This window comes from Schistocerca nitens, chromosome 1, assembly GCF_023898315.1.
Source record: "Schistocerca nitens isolate TAMUIC-IGC-003100 chromosome 1, iqSchNite1.1, whole genome shotgun sequence".
NCBI classification, from domain to species: Eukaryota; Metazoa; Arthropoda; class Insecta; order Orthoptera; family Acrididae; genus Schistocerca; species Schistocerca nitens.
Genome location: NC_064614.1, coordinates 705,398,890 through 705,415,885, shown reverse-complemented (window position 1 = coordinate 705,415,885; position 16,996 = coordinate 705,398,890). Strand labels below are relative to the sequence as shown.

Genomic DNA, 16,996 nt, shown 5'->3' with positions numbered 1-16,996 from the left:
TCTTAGTTATTCCATTGCAGCATCTACTGAACCTGACAACCTCATCTTTTCACAAACATTTATGAAGTGCTTATTGTAAATTTCAGCAACACTACACACACCTGTTATCCATAGGTTCTACCAGTCTCTTTCTTCACTGTATCCCATATTGTCTGTATTTTGTTACCTAATGTGACTATCCTTTTCGGATAATGCATTTGTTTTGATGTCCGTATTACTTTCTTCAATATTTTGTGGTACGTAAGTGTTGTACTTCTCATTCATGCTATGAGCATTGTACACATCACTCCAATTCATGTCTTTGAGGAGTTTCCTAAAACAGTCAATTTTTAACTTACTAACTACCCTCTTGAACTGAGGTTTAGTAGATTTTATGTCCTGATCAGTATTAACATTTAGCAAGAGGAACTGCACATCATGGTCCAAGATGCTACTTATTATTGGTTTTCTAATATAATTTTGTTCGTTAGACATTTCTGTAAAGATATTATCAATAGCCATGTTCAAACTCTTAGCTTTTCTAGTTGGAAAGTTAACATTATGAATTAAGTTGAATGACAATGCTACTGACTGCAAGTTCTTACTGGAAGGGTTTCTGAGAAAATCTACATTAAAATCACAAGCAACTACTAATTCTTTCTTTTTTGTTGTCAGATAGGCCAATAGAGCTTCAAAGTGATTTATAAACTGATAAAAAATTACCTGCTGATAATTGATATACACTTACTGTTATGAATGATTTATTGTGAAATTCTCCTTCTGTTGCACATGCTTCCCTATGCTGCTCTAGGCAAAATTTATGAATGTCTGTGCTATTAAATTTATGACAATTCCTGATGCGTGTGGCAACTCCTCCATCCACCATTTCCACCCTGCAAAAGTGAGAAGCCAATCTAAATCCTTGCAACACTTAACACATCTATACAGTTGGTCACTTGATGTTCAGAGAGGCAGATTATGTCAAATGGGTTGGCTGACTCTAATTCATCAGTGTAGATAAGTAATTCATTAATTTTATTTCTTAGCCTCGAATATTTTGATGCACTGGAGATAGTTGGCATTTCATATTGACTGAGATAAAACTGAGTTGAAAGAAAATTTCTGCTGATTTGTGAAAATTTTAAGCAACAGCTGTGTTTGCTGATACATTGTACCAGAATTATGCTATTTAGTTTCTTTCTCAAACTGAAGGTTCATTTCAATCCTGATCTTTCATAGGACTTGACTTGTTTCTGTCCTTTCTATCCTAAAAAAGCTGCTGCTCCAAGACCTATAGCCACTGGTGTTTTACCACTATGGCAGTGCCTCCCTACCTTAAATTATCTGTATTAGCCCAGCCAGTTTACCCTTCCCTTATTGTTGGGGTGTGGGCCATGCCTAATATAATCCCACCTACTGAGGAAATCAACAGGAATCACACCAATATGTGACCCCCCACATCCAACCCAAGCAGCCATTCTGACTCCAAATTAACTTTCCTGACAGAAGAGTCCAAATGATTTCAGACACAAACTCCACTCTATTATGTCTTGATGCTGATGCAATCCTTATTAGTGTATAGTTTGCACTCTATATTGTACCTGTAACAGAGTGAACCTACATCCTTTGTCACAGCATTAGGTTTAAAAAGATTGGTGACCTGGTTCTCTAATGCTTAGTCATCATGGAAAAGCTGGCCTACACTTCTGGCATGAGAACTACCTAACAACAGAACTTTCTTTCTATTTGCTGACTTCCCTACATTCTTACTCAGTTTTTAGCTGGAAGTTTGTTGTGCCCTGCCTACACATAACGTCTGCATGAAGCTCATCAGTTTCTAACTGAAGCAACAGGTCAGGCTTATTTTTAACATTCACCATAAAGCTGTCTAACCCTGTTCATTCTCTTACCTGTTGCCACTTCCCACTCCACTTTACAATTCTCCCTCCTTAACATGCCCAGATCTTTCCTAGCCCAATCTAACTCTACCAGAAGGGCAGCAATTTTCCATTCCTGTTCTACTTCCTTCCAATCTCTAGTACTTATCCTACAGAACCACTGATGAGTCTGATTCACTTCCCCAATTCCCATGCCACCACAGCCATCCCAGTGTAAAAAAACTACTGCATCATCACACCAAGCCCCAGAGCTAACAATTCTGTGGCAAGTCAGGCACTTTTCGCTTATGGCAAAAATAATACTTTGGTGAGGATAAATCAATTAAATTATGAGAAAACACAAAAACACATTTAAAAATTGTCTACTGGCAACTGTGTATAAAAAAAGCTACCATGTGCAAAGTTTGTAGATCCACAAAATTAAATTTATGCTGAGCTGCACAAAAAAGAATTAAAGCAGTAAAGGGATATGCTGTACTTAACTGGCCAGAAAGAAAAAAAAGTGCAATTAAACGAGATTCTTTAAGTTTACTGGTCCAAAATGTACAACAGAAGTAAAACTGTAACCGTACTTCACGATCTTCTCGTGTTTTCTACAAAAATACACAAAGAAAAGTGAAACCTTTAATGGTAAGCTTGAAAAACACACAAACAGACGTATTTAATTAGTTATCACTATAAAACTAAGTTTTATTTCGGTCTAAATCTCTTATCTATATGAGAGCACAAAACACCGTGTCTCATATGGCGCAGCACTATCAGACTAGTCCCTCATCTCCACCTGTAAAACTCAATGTCCATACAATTAAAACACCAAACTTTTTGATTGAAGATAAATTGATGTACATACAGTTGTAAATAAGTTATTTTAATCATTAATTGTTTGCTATTAGCTGCTTGTTGGTATTTATTTTAACAGACTAGTTTCAGGCATTGGTCATTATCAGCAGTGTCTGTGTTACACAAGAACATGTATTTCTTATATGTTACTTACAGTGTTTGTTGTTGTTATGGTCTTCAGTCTGAAGACTGGTTTGATGCAGCTCTCGAGTGTAAGCCTCTTCCTCTCCAAATAACTACTGCAACCTACATCCTTCTGAATCTGCTTACTGAATTCATCTCTCGGTCTCGCTCTTAGATTTTAACCCCCACAATTCTCTCCAGTACTAAACTGGTGACACCTTGATGTTTCACTATGTGTCCTATCAACCGATCCCTTTTAGCCAAGTTGTACCTCAGTTTTCTTGTCTCCCAAGTTCTCTTCAGTACTTCCTCATTAGGTACATGTTCTACATATCTAATCGTGAGCATTTTTCAAGAAAATCACTAAGCATAAGCTTCTATTCTCTTTGTGGCTGAAATGTTTTTTGTTCATGTTTACCTTCCATACATTGCTACACTCCAAACAAATACTTTTAGAAAAGACTTTCTAGCACTTTAATCCATATTCATTGTTAACAAACTTCTCTTCTTCAGAAGTTCTTTCCTTGCCATTACCAGTCTACATTTTATATCCTCTCTTCTTTGAGCGTCACCAGTTATTCTGCTGCCCGAATAACAAAACTCATGTACTACTTCAAGTGTCCTGTTTCCTAAACTGATTTCCTCAGCATCATTGGATTGTATTTGACTACATTCCATTATCCTAGTTGTTCATTTGTTATTGTTCATCTTATATTTTCCTTACAAGACACTGTCCACTCTGAACTGCTCTTCCAAGTGCTTTACTGTCTCTGACAGAGTTGCAGTGTCATGAGCAAACCTCAAAGTTTTTATTTCTTCTCCCTGAACTTAATTTCTTCGCCAATTTTTTCGTTGGTTTTGTTTACTGCTTGCTCAGTGTAAAGATTGAATAACATCAGGGACAGGCTACAACCCCATCCCAAGAGTATCCCAGTCAGCATTGTCAAAAGCTTACAATGTATGTATATAGCAGTGTTTATGCAAATGTGATTTTTCAACTCATTGTAATGTGACTTACTTTATAGTAATGTTCTCCAGCACATGTTGGCGCTAAAATTTCATAATATTCGTGTAATAATATGATTATTTGATTTATATATGCATATTGTAATCAGCATAAGAATTTTTACATGAAAATATGTCTCATTGTCATTGGCAATTGCTATACATATAAGGATTATTTTTTGTTGTACATCATGAAATGCATTCAGGTTGGAGAAAAATTGTGTCATGAAATTTTAACCCTGGATATCTGATGCCAGTAGGAATCAAAATTGTTAGTGTTGTGTAGGTCACCAACACACCATTTTTAAACTCCGGAAAATTGGTGCCACACGCTCCAATTGGCCATGGGATTGCCCTGTTGCCGGATGCTCTGGAAAACGCGTGACTGCGAATGCTTTGCCTGTTGGAGATCGCAATATATCCAAGGCAGCCCGCACGCTCGGTGGTATTCAACACTTGGGCATATCACATTGGTGCAGTGACGGGGTGAGGCATGTTTGTACGAGGGGTGTTTGAAAAGTCCATGCAAAAATAAAAACTACTTACGTGTTTGGGGTAAACCTATATTTTTCGACATAGTCTCCTTTTCGACTTATACACTCCGTCCATCGCTGTTCTAATTTGTTGATCCCTTCTGAATATAGGAATTGTTCAAGTTGAAGAGATTTTAGCAAACAGAACACAGCATGTTGTTCTCAATGGAGAGACGTCTACAGACGTTAAAGTAACCTCTAGCGTGCCACAGGGGAGTGTTATGGGACCATTGCTTTTCACAATATATATAAATGACCTAGTAGATAGTATCGGAAGTTCCATGCGGCTTTTCGCGGATGATGCTGTTGTATACAGAGAAGTTGCAGCATTAGAAAATTGCAACGAAATGCAGGAAGATCTGCAGCGGATAGGCACTTGGTGCAGGGAGTGGCAACTGACCCTTAACATAGACAAATGTAATGTATTGGGAATACATAGAAAGAAGGATCCTTTATTGTATGATTATATGATAGTGGAACAAACACTGTTAGCAGTTACTTCTGTAAAATATCTGGGAGTGTGCGTGCGGAACGATTTGAAGTGGAATGATCATATAAAATTAATTGTTGATAAGGCGGGTGCCAGGTTGAGATTCATTGGGAGACTCCTTAGAAAATGTAGTCCATCAACAAAGGAGGTGGCTTACAAAACGATTGTTCGGCCTATACTTGAGTATTGCTCATCAGTGTGGGATCCGTACCAGGTCGGGTTGACGGAGGAAATGGAGAAGATCCAAAGAAGAGCGGCGCATTTCGTTACAGGGTTATTTGGTAAGCGTTACGGAGATGTTTAGCAAACTCAAGTGGCAGACTCTGCAATAGAGGCGCTCTGCATCGCAGTGTAGCTTGCTGTTCAGGTTTCGAGAGGGTGCGTTTCTGGATGAGGTATCGAATATATTGCTTCCCCCTACTTATACCCCCCCGAGGAGATCACGAATGTAAAATTAGAGAGATTCGAGCGCGCACGGAGGCTTTCCGGCAGTCGTTCTTCCCGCGAACCATACACAACTGGAACAGGAAAGGGAGGTAATGACAGTGGCACGTAAAGTGCCCTCCACCACACACCGTCGGGTGGCTTGCGGAGTATAAATGTAGATGTAGATGTACAAAATAACTATTAGTTACTGCAATCACCTCCTCGTTTTAATAAAATCTTTGTCCCGCCAGCCATTTCTTCAAATTGGGGAACAAATAGTAGTCCGAGGGAGCCTAGTCTGGAGAATAGGGGGGATGTGAAATGAGTTGGAATCCTATTTCCATTAATTTTGTGACCACAACTGCTGAGGTGTGTGCTGGTGCATTGTCGTGATGGAAAAGGACATTTTTGCCGTCCAATCGCCGGTGTTTTTCTTGCAGCTCGGTTTTCAAATGGTTCAATAATGATGAATAATATTCACATGTAATAGTTTTACCCTTTTCCAGATAGTCGATGAGTATTATCCCTTGCAAATCCCAAAAGACAGTCGCTATAGCCTTTCCGGCCAAAGGAATGGTCTTCGTCTTTTTTGGTGCAGATTCTCCCTTGGGAACCCATTTGTTTAGATTGTTTAGTCTCAGGAGTATAGTAATGTATCCATGTTTAATCCGCAGTAATGAACCAACGCTTAAAAAGTCTTGCAGATTCTTCCTGAACAGCTGCAAACCTTCCTTGCAACACTTCACACAATTACGTTTTTGCTCAAGCGTGAGCAATCGCGGAACCCATCGTGCGGATAGCTTTCTCATGTCCAAATGTTTATGCAAAATATTATGTACCCACTCATTTGAGCTGCCCACAGCACTAGCAATCTCATGCACCTTAACTCTTCTGTCATCCATCACCATATCAGTGATTTCTGGAGTTGTAACCTCCACAGGGCATCCAGAATGTTCAGCATCACTTGTGCCCATATGGCCACTACGAAAATTTGGAAACCACTGTTCTAATCGAAGGTGCAGAGTCACCGTAATGTTTATCAAGCTTCTCTTTAGTCTCCTGAGGTGTTTTGCGTTTCATAAAGTAATGTTTAATCACCGCACAAAATTCTTTTTCGTCCATTTTTTGACAATCACTCGACATCCTTGATTCACACGAATGCCAAACACAAAGAAATAGACCAATATGGCTGAAACTTGGTGCATTCTTTCCAAAGATGCTGCTAACTGAACATTACCTCAATACACGCCAGTGGTGCCATCTCTTGGACTTTGCACGGACTTTTCAAACACCCCTCATGTGTGCGAACCGGCAACCATATCGCTGCCCATCAACCAACGAATGGCAGCAGGGCAATCCCACAGCCACTTGGAGCACATGGTGCCAAGTTTCCGTAGTTTAAGAATGGTGCGTTGTCATCCTACACAACATTAATAATTTTGGTTCCAACTGGCATCAACAATCTGGGGTTACAATTTTCTGACACAATTTTTCTCGACCTTGTATAATGCTACTTATAGTTTGTATTATTTCTGTTAGCAGAACATAGAAATTTGTTGTCATTAAAGAATACTAGGAAAATTTTTGACTTTTTTTTGTTTTGTTTTGTTTTTTAAATTAGTCTGTCCTTATAAAATAATGTTAGGATCTGTTGTGGACATACGCTAAAAAACATTACTGTAAGGCAGTTCACATTACAATTAATTGAAAAGTCACATATCCATAAAACTACTGCATACATTGTAAGTAATGTATTATAAAAAATAACTGTCTTATTGTGTGATAGAAATACTGCTGATGATGTGCAATGCCCGAAACTAGTTGGGAAAATAAACTACCACCAACAAGCAACTTATGCCAAACAATTTAGTGATTATTATGATTTACATATAATCTCTATAAGCTACAGAGCACCACATGGACAAGACATTCATACATACAGTTGATGCTCACAAGTTTTCATGTCGATGCTCACAAGTTTTCATGTCCTCTTATATCAAATGCTGATCTAGTGACAGAAATAAAATTCTGATGGCCAGTTGCCAGTCATCTGCAGATACGCAAAATAGGATGAATGCCAGTAAAGAGGGGTTTGGACCTCCTCATTAGTTACGTGATCTGCCTATTTAATTTTCAGCATTCTTCTGTAGCACTACCATTCAAAAACTTATATTGCCTTCTTCTCTGAACTGTTTGTCCCAGACATTTCGCTTCCATACAAGGCTTCTTTCCAGGCATATACCTTCAGAAAAGACTTCCTAACACTTCAATTTATATTTGATGTTTAGCAAATTCACCGTTTTCAGAAACACTTTTCTTGCTTTGTTCAGTCTGAATTATATGTCCTCTCATCTTCACCCATCATCAGTTATTTTGCTGCTGAAATGGCAAAACTCATCTTCTACTTTTAGTATCTCATTTTGTACCTAATTGTCTCAGCACTGTCTTGACAGTTCCATTATCCTTGTTTAACTTCTGTTGATGTTCACCCTATAACCTCTCTTCAAGATACTACCCATTCCATTCCTCTGCTGCACCCAGTCCGTTGCTGTCTCTGACAGAATTACAGTACCATTGGCAAGTTTATATTTCTCCTCCCCAAACTTTAATTTCCTATTCAAATTTCTTCTTGGTTCCTACACAGCTTGTTCAGTGTACACATTGAATGTTATTGGGGATACTACCCTGTCTCACTCCATTTTCAAGCACTACTTCCCTTTCATGTCCTTTGACTCTTGCAACTGCAGTCCGGTTTCTGTACAAATTGCAAATAACATTTCACTTCCTGTGTTTTATATTTTCTGCCTTCAGAATTTCAGAGAGTTTAGGGTTGCCTTTTGTTAACCTGCCTTCTAGGATAAGTCGTAGAGTCATCCTTGAGGTAGGCCTCTTCCAGTTTTTCCATTGTTCTGTAAGTAATATGTGCCAGTATTGTGCATCCATGACTTACTAAAGTGATAGCTTGACAATATTCACACCTGCAAGCACTTTTACTTATGGACTTCAAATCTATGGCAGTTACGTCATTACCTACTATGGTTATGCTGAACTCTTGTTAGGGATATCCCCCCACACTACTGGGTGCATCATGCTATGGATATTACAAAAGTATTATTGTTATTTACCTTGACAGTTCCCAAGGTCAAAATTAGGTAATTGCTAATAATTGAATAAAGTGTATATTCAGAATAAAAGAACAGCCTATGCAAGTATATGACTGCCTCCACCTTTTTAGTTAATAATTCCAAAAACTGGGAATAATTTTACACTTTTAAATGTATCTATTGATATTACTGGCCAGCATTCTCTCTCCTTGTAATTTTATAGTTTTCTCAAGTGAATTTTCTTTGTGATACAATACGAACAATAAACATTTAAGTTACTGGACACTAAGTTGATCTTCATTAGATGGTTGTTAACAGAAATGTAAGCAAAACAACTGTTATTGAAGGGCTCTAATGTACCGATGGAATATGTAGAGAAGTGATGTAATGTTAAATGTTTAATTAAAGTTCACTCTCCATTACAACCAAAAAGTTCAAAGCAATGAAATGGTTACTTCCTCTCATTTCTGTAGCACAATGATAGAAAAAGATGGGATACTCTTACAGGAACTGCACAGAACATGAAGTTTGTTAGTAAAAAAAAATTATGATTTTACTTTTGCTCTTTTAACATGTCGTATTCTTTAACTGAGTACTTCTTAGTTTCGTGCAAAACCCATACAAAAGTCAGAGAGGGTATAAGAGGTGTAGACAGGCAGTTCATTAACCAGTTATTTCAATTTTGTCATCGCTCTTTTGGGTGAACTGCTTGGGCAACTGTATAATGAGACAAATGTTCATTGTTCACTGACAGTGAAAAGGTGCAGTTGCTGAAAATCACAAAAGTGCATCTGTTATACTGAAGTGAAGAAAGCTCACGAAGTATCAATAACATCCTGCCTTTAATACGTCCTACACTTCAAAAAGGCAGTGCAAAAAGTTTATGCAGCTACTCAAACACATAGAACACTAGTGTTGATAATTCTGCTTGCAAGTGAACTTGCAATATGGTACTTTTCCAAAGGTTCCCATATGTCCGATCAGACATAGAAGATAAGGCAAACATGTATTATCCAAAAGAGAAACATTGTGTGAAGACTCAAAATATTGGGTAAGTGTGTAAGTTTGCAGTGTTTTTCCATAATTTTGATAAACACAACAGTTCCACATAACAGAGTCATTATTCATCAATAATATATTTTCCTTCACTCTCTACAACAGTCTGCCAACACTGGGGTAACTTTTTGATTCCGCAAATGTAGAAATCAAGTGGTTTTTAGTCAAAGAATTCATTGAGCCATGTTCGGAGTGCGTTTTCATCTAGATAGGAAGTTCCTTGAAAGTTGTTCCATAGAGAGCAGAAAAGGTGAAAATCTGAGAGAACGAGGTCAGATGAATAAGATGAGTGTGGAATCACTGCCCAACCCAACTCCAGTAAAGTGTTTTATCAGTCTATCAGAATGCAGGCAGGCATTATCGTGGAGTAGTATCATTTCATGCATTCTTCCTCTTCATTATTTGTTGATTATCTGCAAGACCTCTCAATCATTGACAATAAATTTCAAAAGTTACAGCTCAGGGAAGCAATTCATACTATACCACACTGTTGCTATTCCATCGGATGCATAACATTATCTTTTGTGGGTACGTGCAGGTCTTTTTAAGGGGAGTTACTGCTTTCAGAGACACCATTTCTCATCACCAGTAATGATACAGGATCGGAATGGTCAGTGCTGTTTGTGAGCCAATTGATGACGAGCAAGCAGAGACGCACTTATGCCCAGTCACTGATTTTTGTCATTTTTGCTTAGTCCATTATAATTATCCGGGCTGTTATGCCGTGGTCGGTTGATGAATTCTGAGGTGATTCCCAACGTTTCGTCTCCGACTGCGGGAGACATCTTCAAGGGGGTCCGTAGCTTGATGGTCCAACACACACACTGGCTCGCTACTGACTGCCGCTAAATTCCGTGTCCGCGCGCCCCCGCGCCGCGGCGTGACGTCACGTGTTTTGAAAACGTCAGTGCAATTGGCCGCTGTCCGTCGCCGTCGATCGCCGTTGCCATCACCCAGTAGTGGACGAGTGGTACACATCTTCTTTAACACCGGCATCCATATACCGTTTAATTTGACGCCCTCCTCCTTTCGGTTGAAATTATTTGGGTGTTTAGCGATTTCGATTGCCTCCCTGTAGAGCCTTTCGTAGTATCCGCTCGTGGCCGCTAGTACTTGCGTCTCCTCGAAACGAATATTGTGGTTCCCTGGCTGGAAAGCATGCTCCGCAACAGTTGATCGTTCCGTTTCTCCTCTTCTACAATTTCCCTTGTGCTCTTCCAAACGTTTAGAAACAGTTCTTTTGGTGGTACCCACATAAACATCACCACAGCTGCATGGGATCCTATACACTCCAGATTTTTCCAATGGTTTGCGAGCGTCCTTGGCAGGCCTAAGGTATTCCTGTATCTTACTGGTGGGCTTGTAAATTACGGTAATATTCCGCTTCGTCAAGATCCTCCCTATTCTTTCCGTTACATTTTTAACAAACGGCAGGAAAACCTTAGATTTTGCAGTAGCCTGTACATCAGTATGATTTCTGGGTGGCTGCCTCAACGCACGTTTTATTTCGGCGGACGAATATCCGTTCTTCGTTAGTGCATTGTGGAGATGTTCCATCTCAGCGTCGAGCAACTCAGGTTCACAAATATTTCTAGCTCTGTCCGCTAACGTCTTGATAACACCCCGCTTCTGTTGTGGGTGGTGGTTCGAATCCCGGTGCAAATAACGGTCCGTGTGCGTGGGTTTGCGGTACACTGAGTGGCCCAAACTACCATTTTCATTTCTAAACACAAGCACATCGAGGAAATGTAGTTTGCCGTCTACCTCCTTGTCTATAGTAAACTGAATTCTTGAGTTTATACTGTTCAGATGTTCGTGGAACCAGCTTAGTTCCTCCCTACCATGTCTCCACAACACAAACGTGTCATCCACGTATCGGAACCATATATTTGGTTTCTTGCTGGCAGTACCTAAGGCCTGTTCTTCGAATTTCTCCATAAAGAAGTTTGCAATTACGGGCCTTAGGGGGCTTCCCATAGCTACGCCATCCGTTTGCTCATAAAACTTTTCATTCCACTTGAAGTATGTGGTCGTCAAACAACACTTAAACAGCTCTAAAATATCGGCAGGAAAAATTCGATCCAGCTGTTCCAATACATCATTAAGTGGAACCATGGTAAACAGCGATACCACATCGAAGCTGACCAATATGTCCTCCGGCTGGACCACTATGCCATTCAATTTACTATGGGCGAGGAGGTAGACGGCAAACTACATTTCCTCGATGTGCTTGTGTTTAGAAACGAAAATGGTAGTTTGGGCCACTCAGTGTACCGCAAACCCACGCACACGGACCGTTATTTGCACCGGGATTCGAACCACCACCCACAACAGAAGCGGGGTGTTATCAAGACGTTAGCGGACAGAGCTAGAAATATTTGTGAACCTGAGTTGCTCGACGCTGAGATGGAACATCTCCACAATGCACTAACGAAGAACGGATATTCGTCCGCCGAAATAAAACGTGCGTTGAGGCAGCCACCCAGAAATCATACTGATGTACAGGCTACTGCAAAATCTAAGGTTTTCCTGCCGTTTGTTAAAAATGTAACGGAAAGAATAGGGAGGATCTTGACGAAGCGGAATATTACCGTAATTTACAAGCCCACCAGTAAGATACAGGAATACCTTAGGCCTGCCAAGGACGCTCGCAAACCATTGGAAAAATCTGGAGTGTATAGGATCCCATGCAGCTGTGGTGATGTTTATGTGGGTACCACCAAAAGAACTGTTTCTAAACGTTTGGAAGAGCACAAGGGAAATTGTAGAAGAGGAGAAACGGAACGATCAGCTGTTGCGGAGCATGCTTTCCAGCCAGGGAACCACAATATTCGTTTCGAGGAGACGCAAGTACTAGCGGCCACGAGCGGATACTACGAAAGGCTCTACAGGGAGGCAATCGAAATCGCTAAACACCCAAATAATTTCAACCGAAAGGAGGAGGGCGTCAAATTAAACGGTATATGGATGCCGGTGTTAAAGAAGATGTGTACCACTCGTCCACTACTGGGTGATGGCAACGGCGATCGACGGCGACGGACAGCGGCCAATTGCACTGACGTTTTCAAAACACGTGACGTCACGCCGCGGCGCGGGGGCGCGCGGACACGGAATTTAGCGGCAGTCAGTAGCGAGCCAGTGTGTGTGTTGGACCATCAAGCTACGGACCCCCTTGAAGATGTCTCCCGCAGTCGGAGACGAAACGTTGGGAATCACCTCAGAATTCATCAACCGACCACGGCATAACAGCCCGGATAATTATAATGGACATGATATTTCCGGCCGTGAAAGTTTACATTTTAGTATTTTTGCTTAGAGCACATGGTACCTGTACACTCGATTTTTGAACCTTCCCCATTGCATGTAAATGTCTCACAATGGCGGAATGATCACAGTTCATCACATTTGTCAATTCTCATGTACACATGAAGTGGATCATTGTGGATTAATGCATTTAAATGATCTTCATCAAACCAAGAAGTCCTTCTGGAACATAGAGAGCCACTGATGTCACAATGATTTTTCTTACAATAAGAAAACCATTTTCTTGCCATGCTCTATCCTTGATCATTATCCCCATATAAGGTGTAGATGTTTCTAGCTGCTCACCCATCTATTGAACTCAGACAGAAGAATATGGCGGAAATGTTCCAATTTCTCCTCATGGCATTCCATTTTCTAGCATCCACAGCTCCACTTACTATCTCCAAATGCCAAAATGGCAATCAATAAGTAAACCCATGGCAACTGGAATACCATCATGCAGAACAGAAACACTATGAACTTATGCACTAACATAATAATTAAAGGAAACAGATCCAAATATATCTAGCTGGTGGAGCTGATGCTGTCTGATGAATGTGATTAAGATACCTGGAAATCTAGGGAACCAAAGATACCTTCTATTTTCTTCCTAAACATCACAAATTCCCCGTATAAATGGATTGAAAAGCAGGGAGCGGCTATGGAGGGGGGAGGGGAGGAGTTAATAAGGGCCTGGAGAAACGCTAATAGAGTGGGGCTTCCATATATTACAGTGCAACTTCCCCTCACATGCAGAAGCTGAAATTATTAACACAGTTGAGGTTGCATTTAATGTTTGTGCAAGAGATAGATTTAAAACAGTTGACACCACTCTGTTGAGAGGTTATATTTTCCATAGGAAAAGTGGGTCTCAGTAGGGAGAGGTAGTGGTCATACGAGTATTTGTCAAGGATGAAAACCACTCCACTCTCCTTCCCGTAGATACTGCTGCACGAGCAGTTACTTCTGTAGAAAATGCACCAAACAGGGTAGCAGTATGTTCCCATTATGTGCCCTCAAACAAAGAGATACACACTTAATAACTCAACCATCTAATCACACATTTCCCTTTACCATTCGTCTTTTTGTCGGGACTTCAAGTCACGTAATGTGCTTTGGGCTCTCATTACGACTCGCTCCATTGGCAGAGCTGTTGACTGAATTGCGCAAAGGGAAATGCTATGCCTTCTGAATGTAGGACAGCGAACACACTTCAGCAGTTCTACAGAGGTCATTTTCCAGTATGGTCCCCAGACCACCTTGAGACTGCTCAGTGGGAAGTGATGGTCAATTTTTCACTCAGGTGGTCAGTATCCAATGTGTATACATGTAGCAGATTAGGCAGTGTTAGAATGCTGTTCAGCCAGCTGGTCGTTTTTTCATTCAAGAATGATAATGAATGTGAGCCACCGAGCTGATGTTGCATCTATTCCACAGTTTTCTGATCACCTGCCATTGACAAAGTGAATAGTGCTGTTCTGCGATCAGGTATGCAGCATTTCAAGTGCCGACAAACTGTTGTGGGCCTCACAACTTTCAGATAATGAAGGCAATAGCCAGTTGTATAATGGGGAGAGCAAATGAAGATCCTATAAAGGGTTTATGAGCTCAGTTAAGCATACCATGAACCACTAATTTTATAAACTCCATTGGAATGTTGCCAGTATCTGTCACAAAAGGCAGTGTGCTAACAGCTTCTGGAGAGAGTTTTAGTGCAAGGGCATAACACTGAACTTGTATTTCTGCCAATACTAAGGATAGACCAAGCTTTTTGTCAACAGAAGGAAGTGGCAAAAACTTGTATTGTCGACTTTATTCCAACAACAATGTATAATGTAATAACCCCCTCAGTGAATGGGATCTGGAATCTACTCTGCCAGTGAACCAAGACACTGCCCTTTTTAATGTTCAGTCATTCTACAGTATTTATACCTTAATAGAAAGGCGAAAGAAATCCAGCTGGCTTTATTTAATAAAATCTAACAGTCCAGGAAATATAAGAATCTACTCACCGAGCAGTGGCAGAAGAACACACGCACAAAAATGTTTAACTTTTACAAGCTTTCAGAGCCAGTGGCTTCTCCTCCTGGCAGGAAGCTCTAAAAACTTGTAAAAGTTAAATCTTTTGTGCGTGTGTGTGTGTGTGTGTGTGTGTGTTGTGTTGTGTTGTGTTGTGTTCTCCTGCTACTGCTTGGTGAGTAGATTTTTTACCTATCCATTTATATTAATTGTCAATAGTTGATTATTTTCATTGTTTTAGACTAGGAAATACAAATTTTTGGAATTACACAGTCTTAATTATTTGCTGAAGCCAGGGATAACTGCACATCTCCATGTAGGTATTGTAGTGTCACTCTTACAAGCTGTGCAGGAAAGACCCTACTGTACATGGTGAACCGCCAATTAACTTGAGTTAAGGAACCAAGAGGCTCTTCAGTTGCTTCCAGTATGGATTCATGACGTATTCAACTCCTGATAACCTGATCTGTCTGGAGGTCAAAATCCAAAAGTCTTTCTTATGCAAACAGTACCTAGTTGGAGATTTGTTCGACATATTGAAAGTTGCTGCTACTACTTGGAAATACATCATCTTCAGACAGTTCAGTGACCTGAATTCCAGTGACAACTACCGATCTTTTTACAATTCTTTTTGTACAATGTTTCCTTTATATACTGGATTATGCATGTCCTATCTGATCGTTTTGGAATAGAGAAAGATGTCTCCCAAGGGTCCTTATTAAATATAACCAAATTTGCAGTAGCTGTTATGCAAGTTCCATTCAGTATTGGCTTTTTCTGGATGATTTTGTCATATTATTTCCTCCTCCACTATAATGATAAGACATTTCCAGCTTCTTCTGATGATTAGTAGATTGGGCAAAATAAGCTGTGGTTACAAACTTTCTCCATAAAAAAGTGTGTAATTTTCACTGTCTTGTGTTGCTTTCAGTCCACCTGAACTGAAAATAAGGAGTGCTGCTTTCAGTTTCGAAAATCTGTGTAGGTATCGGGGCCTAAGTTTTGAAGTGAACTAGCCTGGTTGCGACACTTGATACATCTGAAAACAAAAGACAACCAGATAAAGAACATCTTAAATTGCCTCAGCCACAGATAATTGATGGGGAAAACTGTAGAGGGGCTAGCTTGAGAGTGTCTGTTGTAGTTCTACAAAGCTTGTGTGAATTCCAGCTGGATTATGGACAGTCAGTATATAATCCACTTCAGAAGTTGTTTCTGAATACGGTTGATGCTGTGCATTAATGAGGAAATCGGAGAGCAAAAGAAAATTTTAAGACCAGCATTATTCCCAGCTTTTGTGCTAAGGATTGCCCCTCATCACAGGACAATGTTAACTTGTGTGTATATATTAGAGCAAGCTTGATAATTATTAATACATTAACAAGGTTGTCTAGAGTTTATTTGTCTAATAATATTTTCAGGCACTAGAGCAACAGAAGCAAACCCTCGAACAGCAGCAGCAGGTTGCAGCTGCGGTTGCAAGTGCAGCAGTACAGTCAGTCACCAATGGTATGTAGTGTGGTGTGATGTCAGTCTTATCAGTGTAGTTAAAATCAAATTGTACTACTTCAGTACTATTATGATTCTAGTTTTAGTGTACGCACTAACTGTTAAATGTAAAACAAAATGTTTGTATATGTTGTCATAGTTCTGTCACCAGTAACGTGTGTTTCTCCATCCAGATAGTTTATTTTCCATTGGTGTCTTTGTGGTATGATGCTTTAAGTGGAAAATTCTAACTTCTCATTAGTTACCAGTTTGAATTATGTACGAAGGCTGCCTGAAAAGTTCTTGCCCTTGCCCAGAGATCGAAGCACCACTCGTGTAATTTTTTTCACATTGCCTTGGTACACACATTAGTACATGCCACGTAAAATTGCAAGTCAGTCCAGGCAGCAGTCATCAGTAGGCAATCATTTGAAGCAGTTGTAGTGTGCGTGATGTTGGGGGCAGGGAATCAAGTATTGTACAGTGATTAAATTTTTCGTAAAATAAGATTTAATGCCATACAAACGTCATTTACTAATTTTAAATGTGTATGACACCTCTTCACCTTCATTTTCCACCATGAAGAAATGGACGGCCAATTTTAAACTTGACCATGAATGCATCCAAGGTTATCCATGTGATGTACAGCTAAAATGTGTGAGCACACTGGAAATCCTTGAAGAAGTGCATGACATGATTTTGGAAAATTGGATACAAAGATGCATAGAATTT

At 40.0% G+C, this 16,996-nt stretch overlaps 1 protein-coding gene across 5 annotated transcripts in view; it reads left to right on the top strand.

The window, feature by feature from the left end:
* Positions 1–16,996, top strand: part of LOC126259741 (calcium homeostasis endoplasmic reticulum protein) — a 335,568-nt gene that overhangs the window by 158,455 nt on the left and 160,117 nt on the right. For all 5 annotated transcript variants that reach the window (XM_049956747.1, XM_049956756.1, XM_049956740.1 and 2 more), the window contains one exon: positions 16,198–16,285. In XM_049956747.1, coding sequence (XP_049812704.1) covers positions 16,198–16,285 — 88 coding nt within the window. The remainder of the gene's footprint in view (positions 1–16,197; positions 16,286–16,996) is intronic.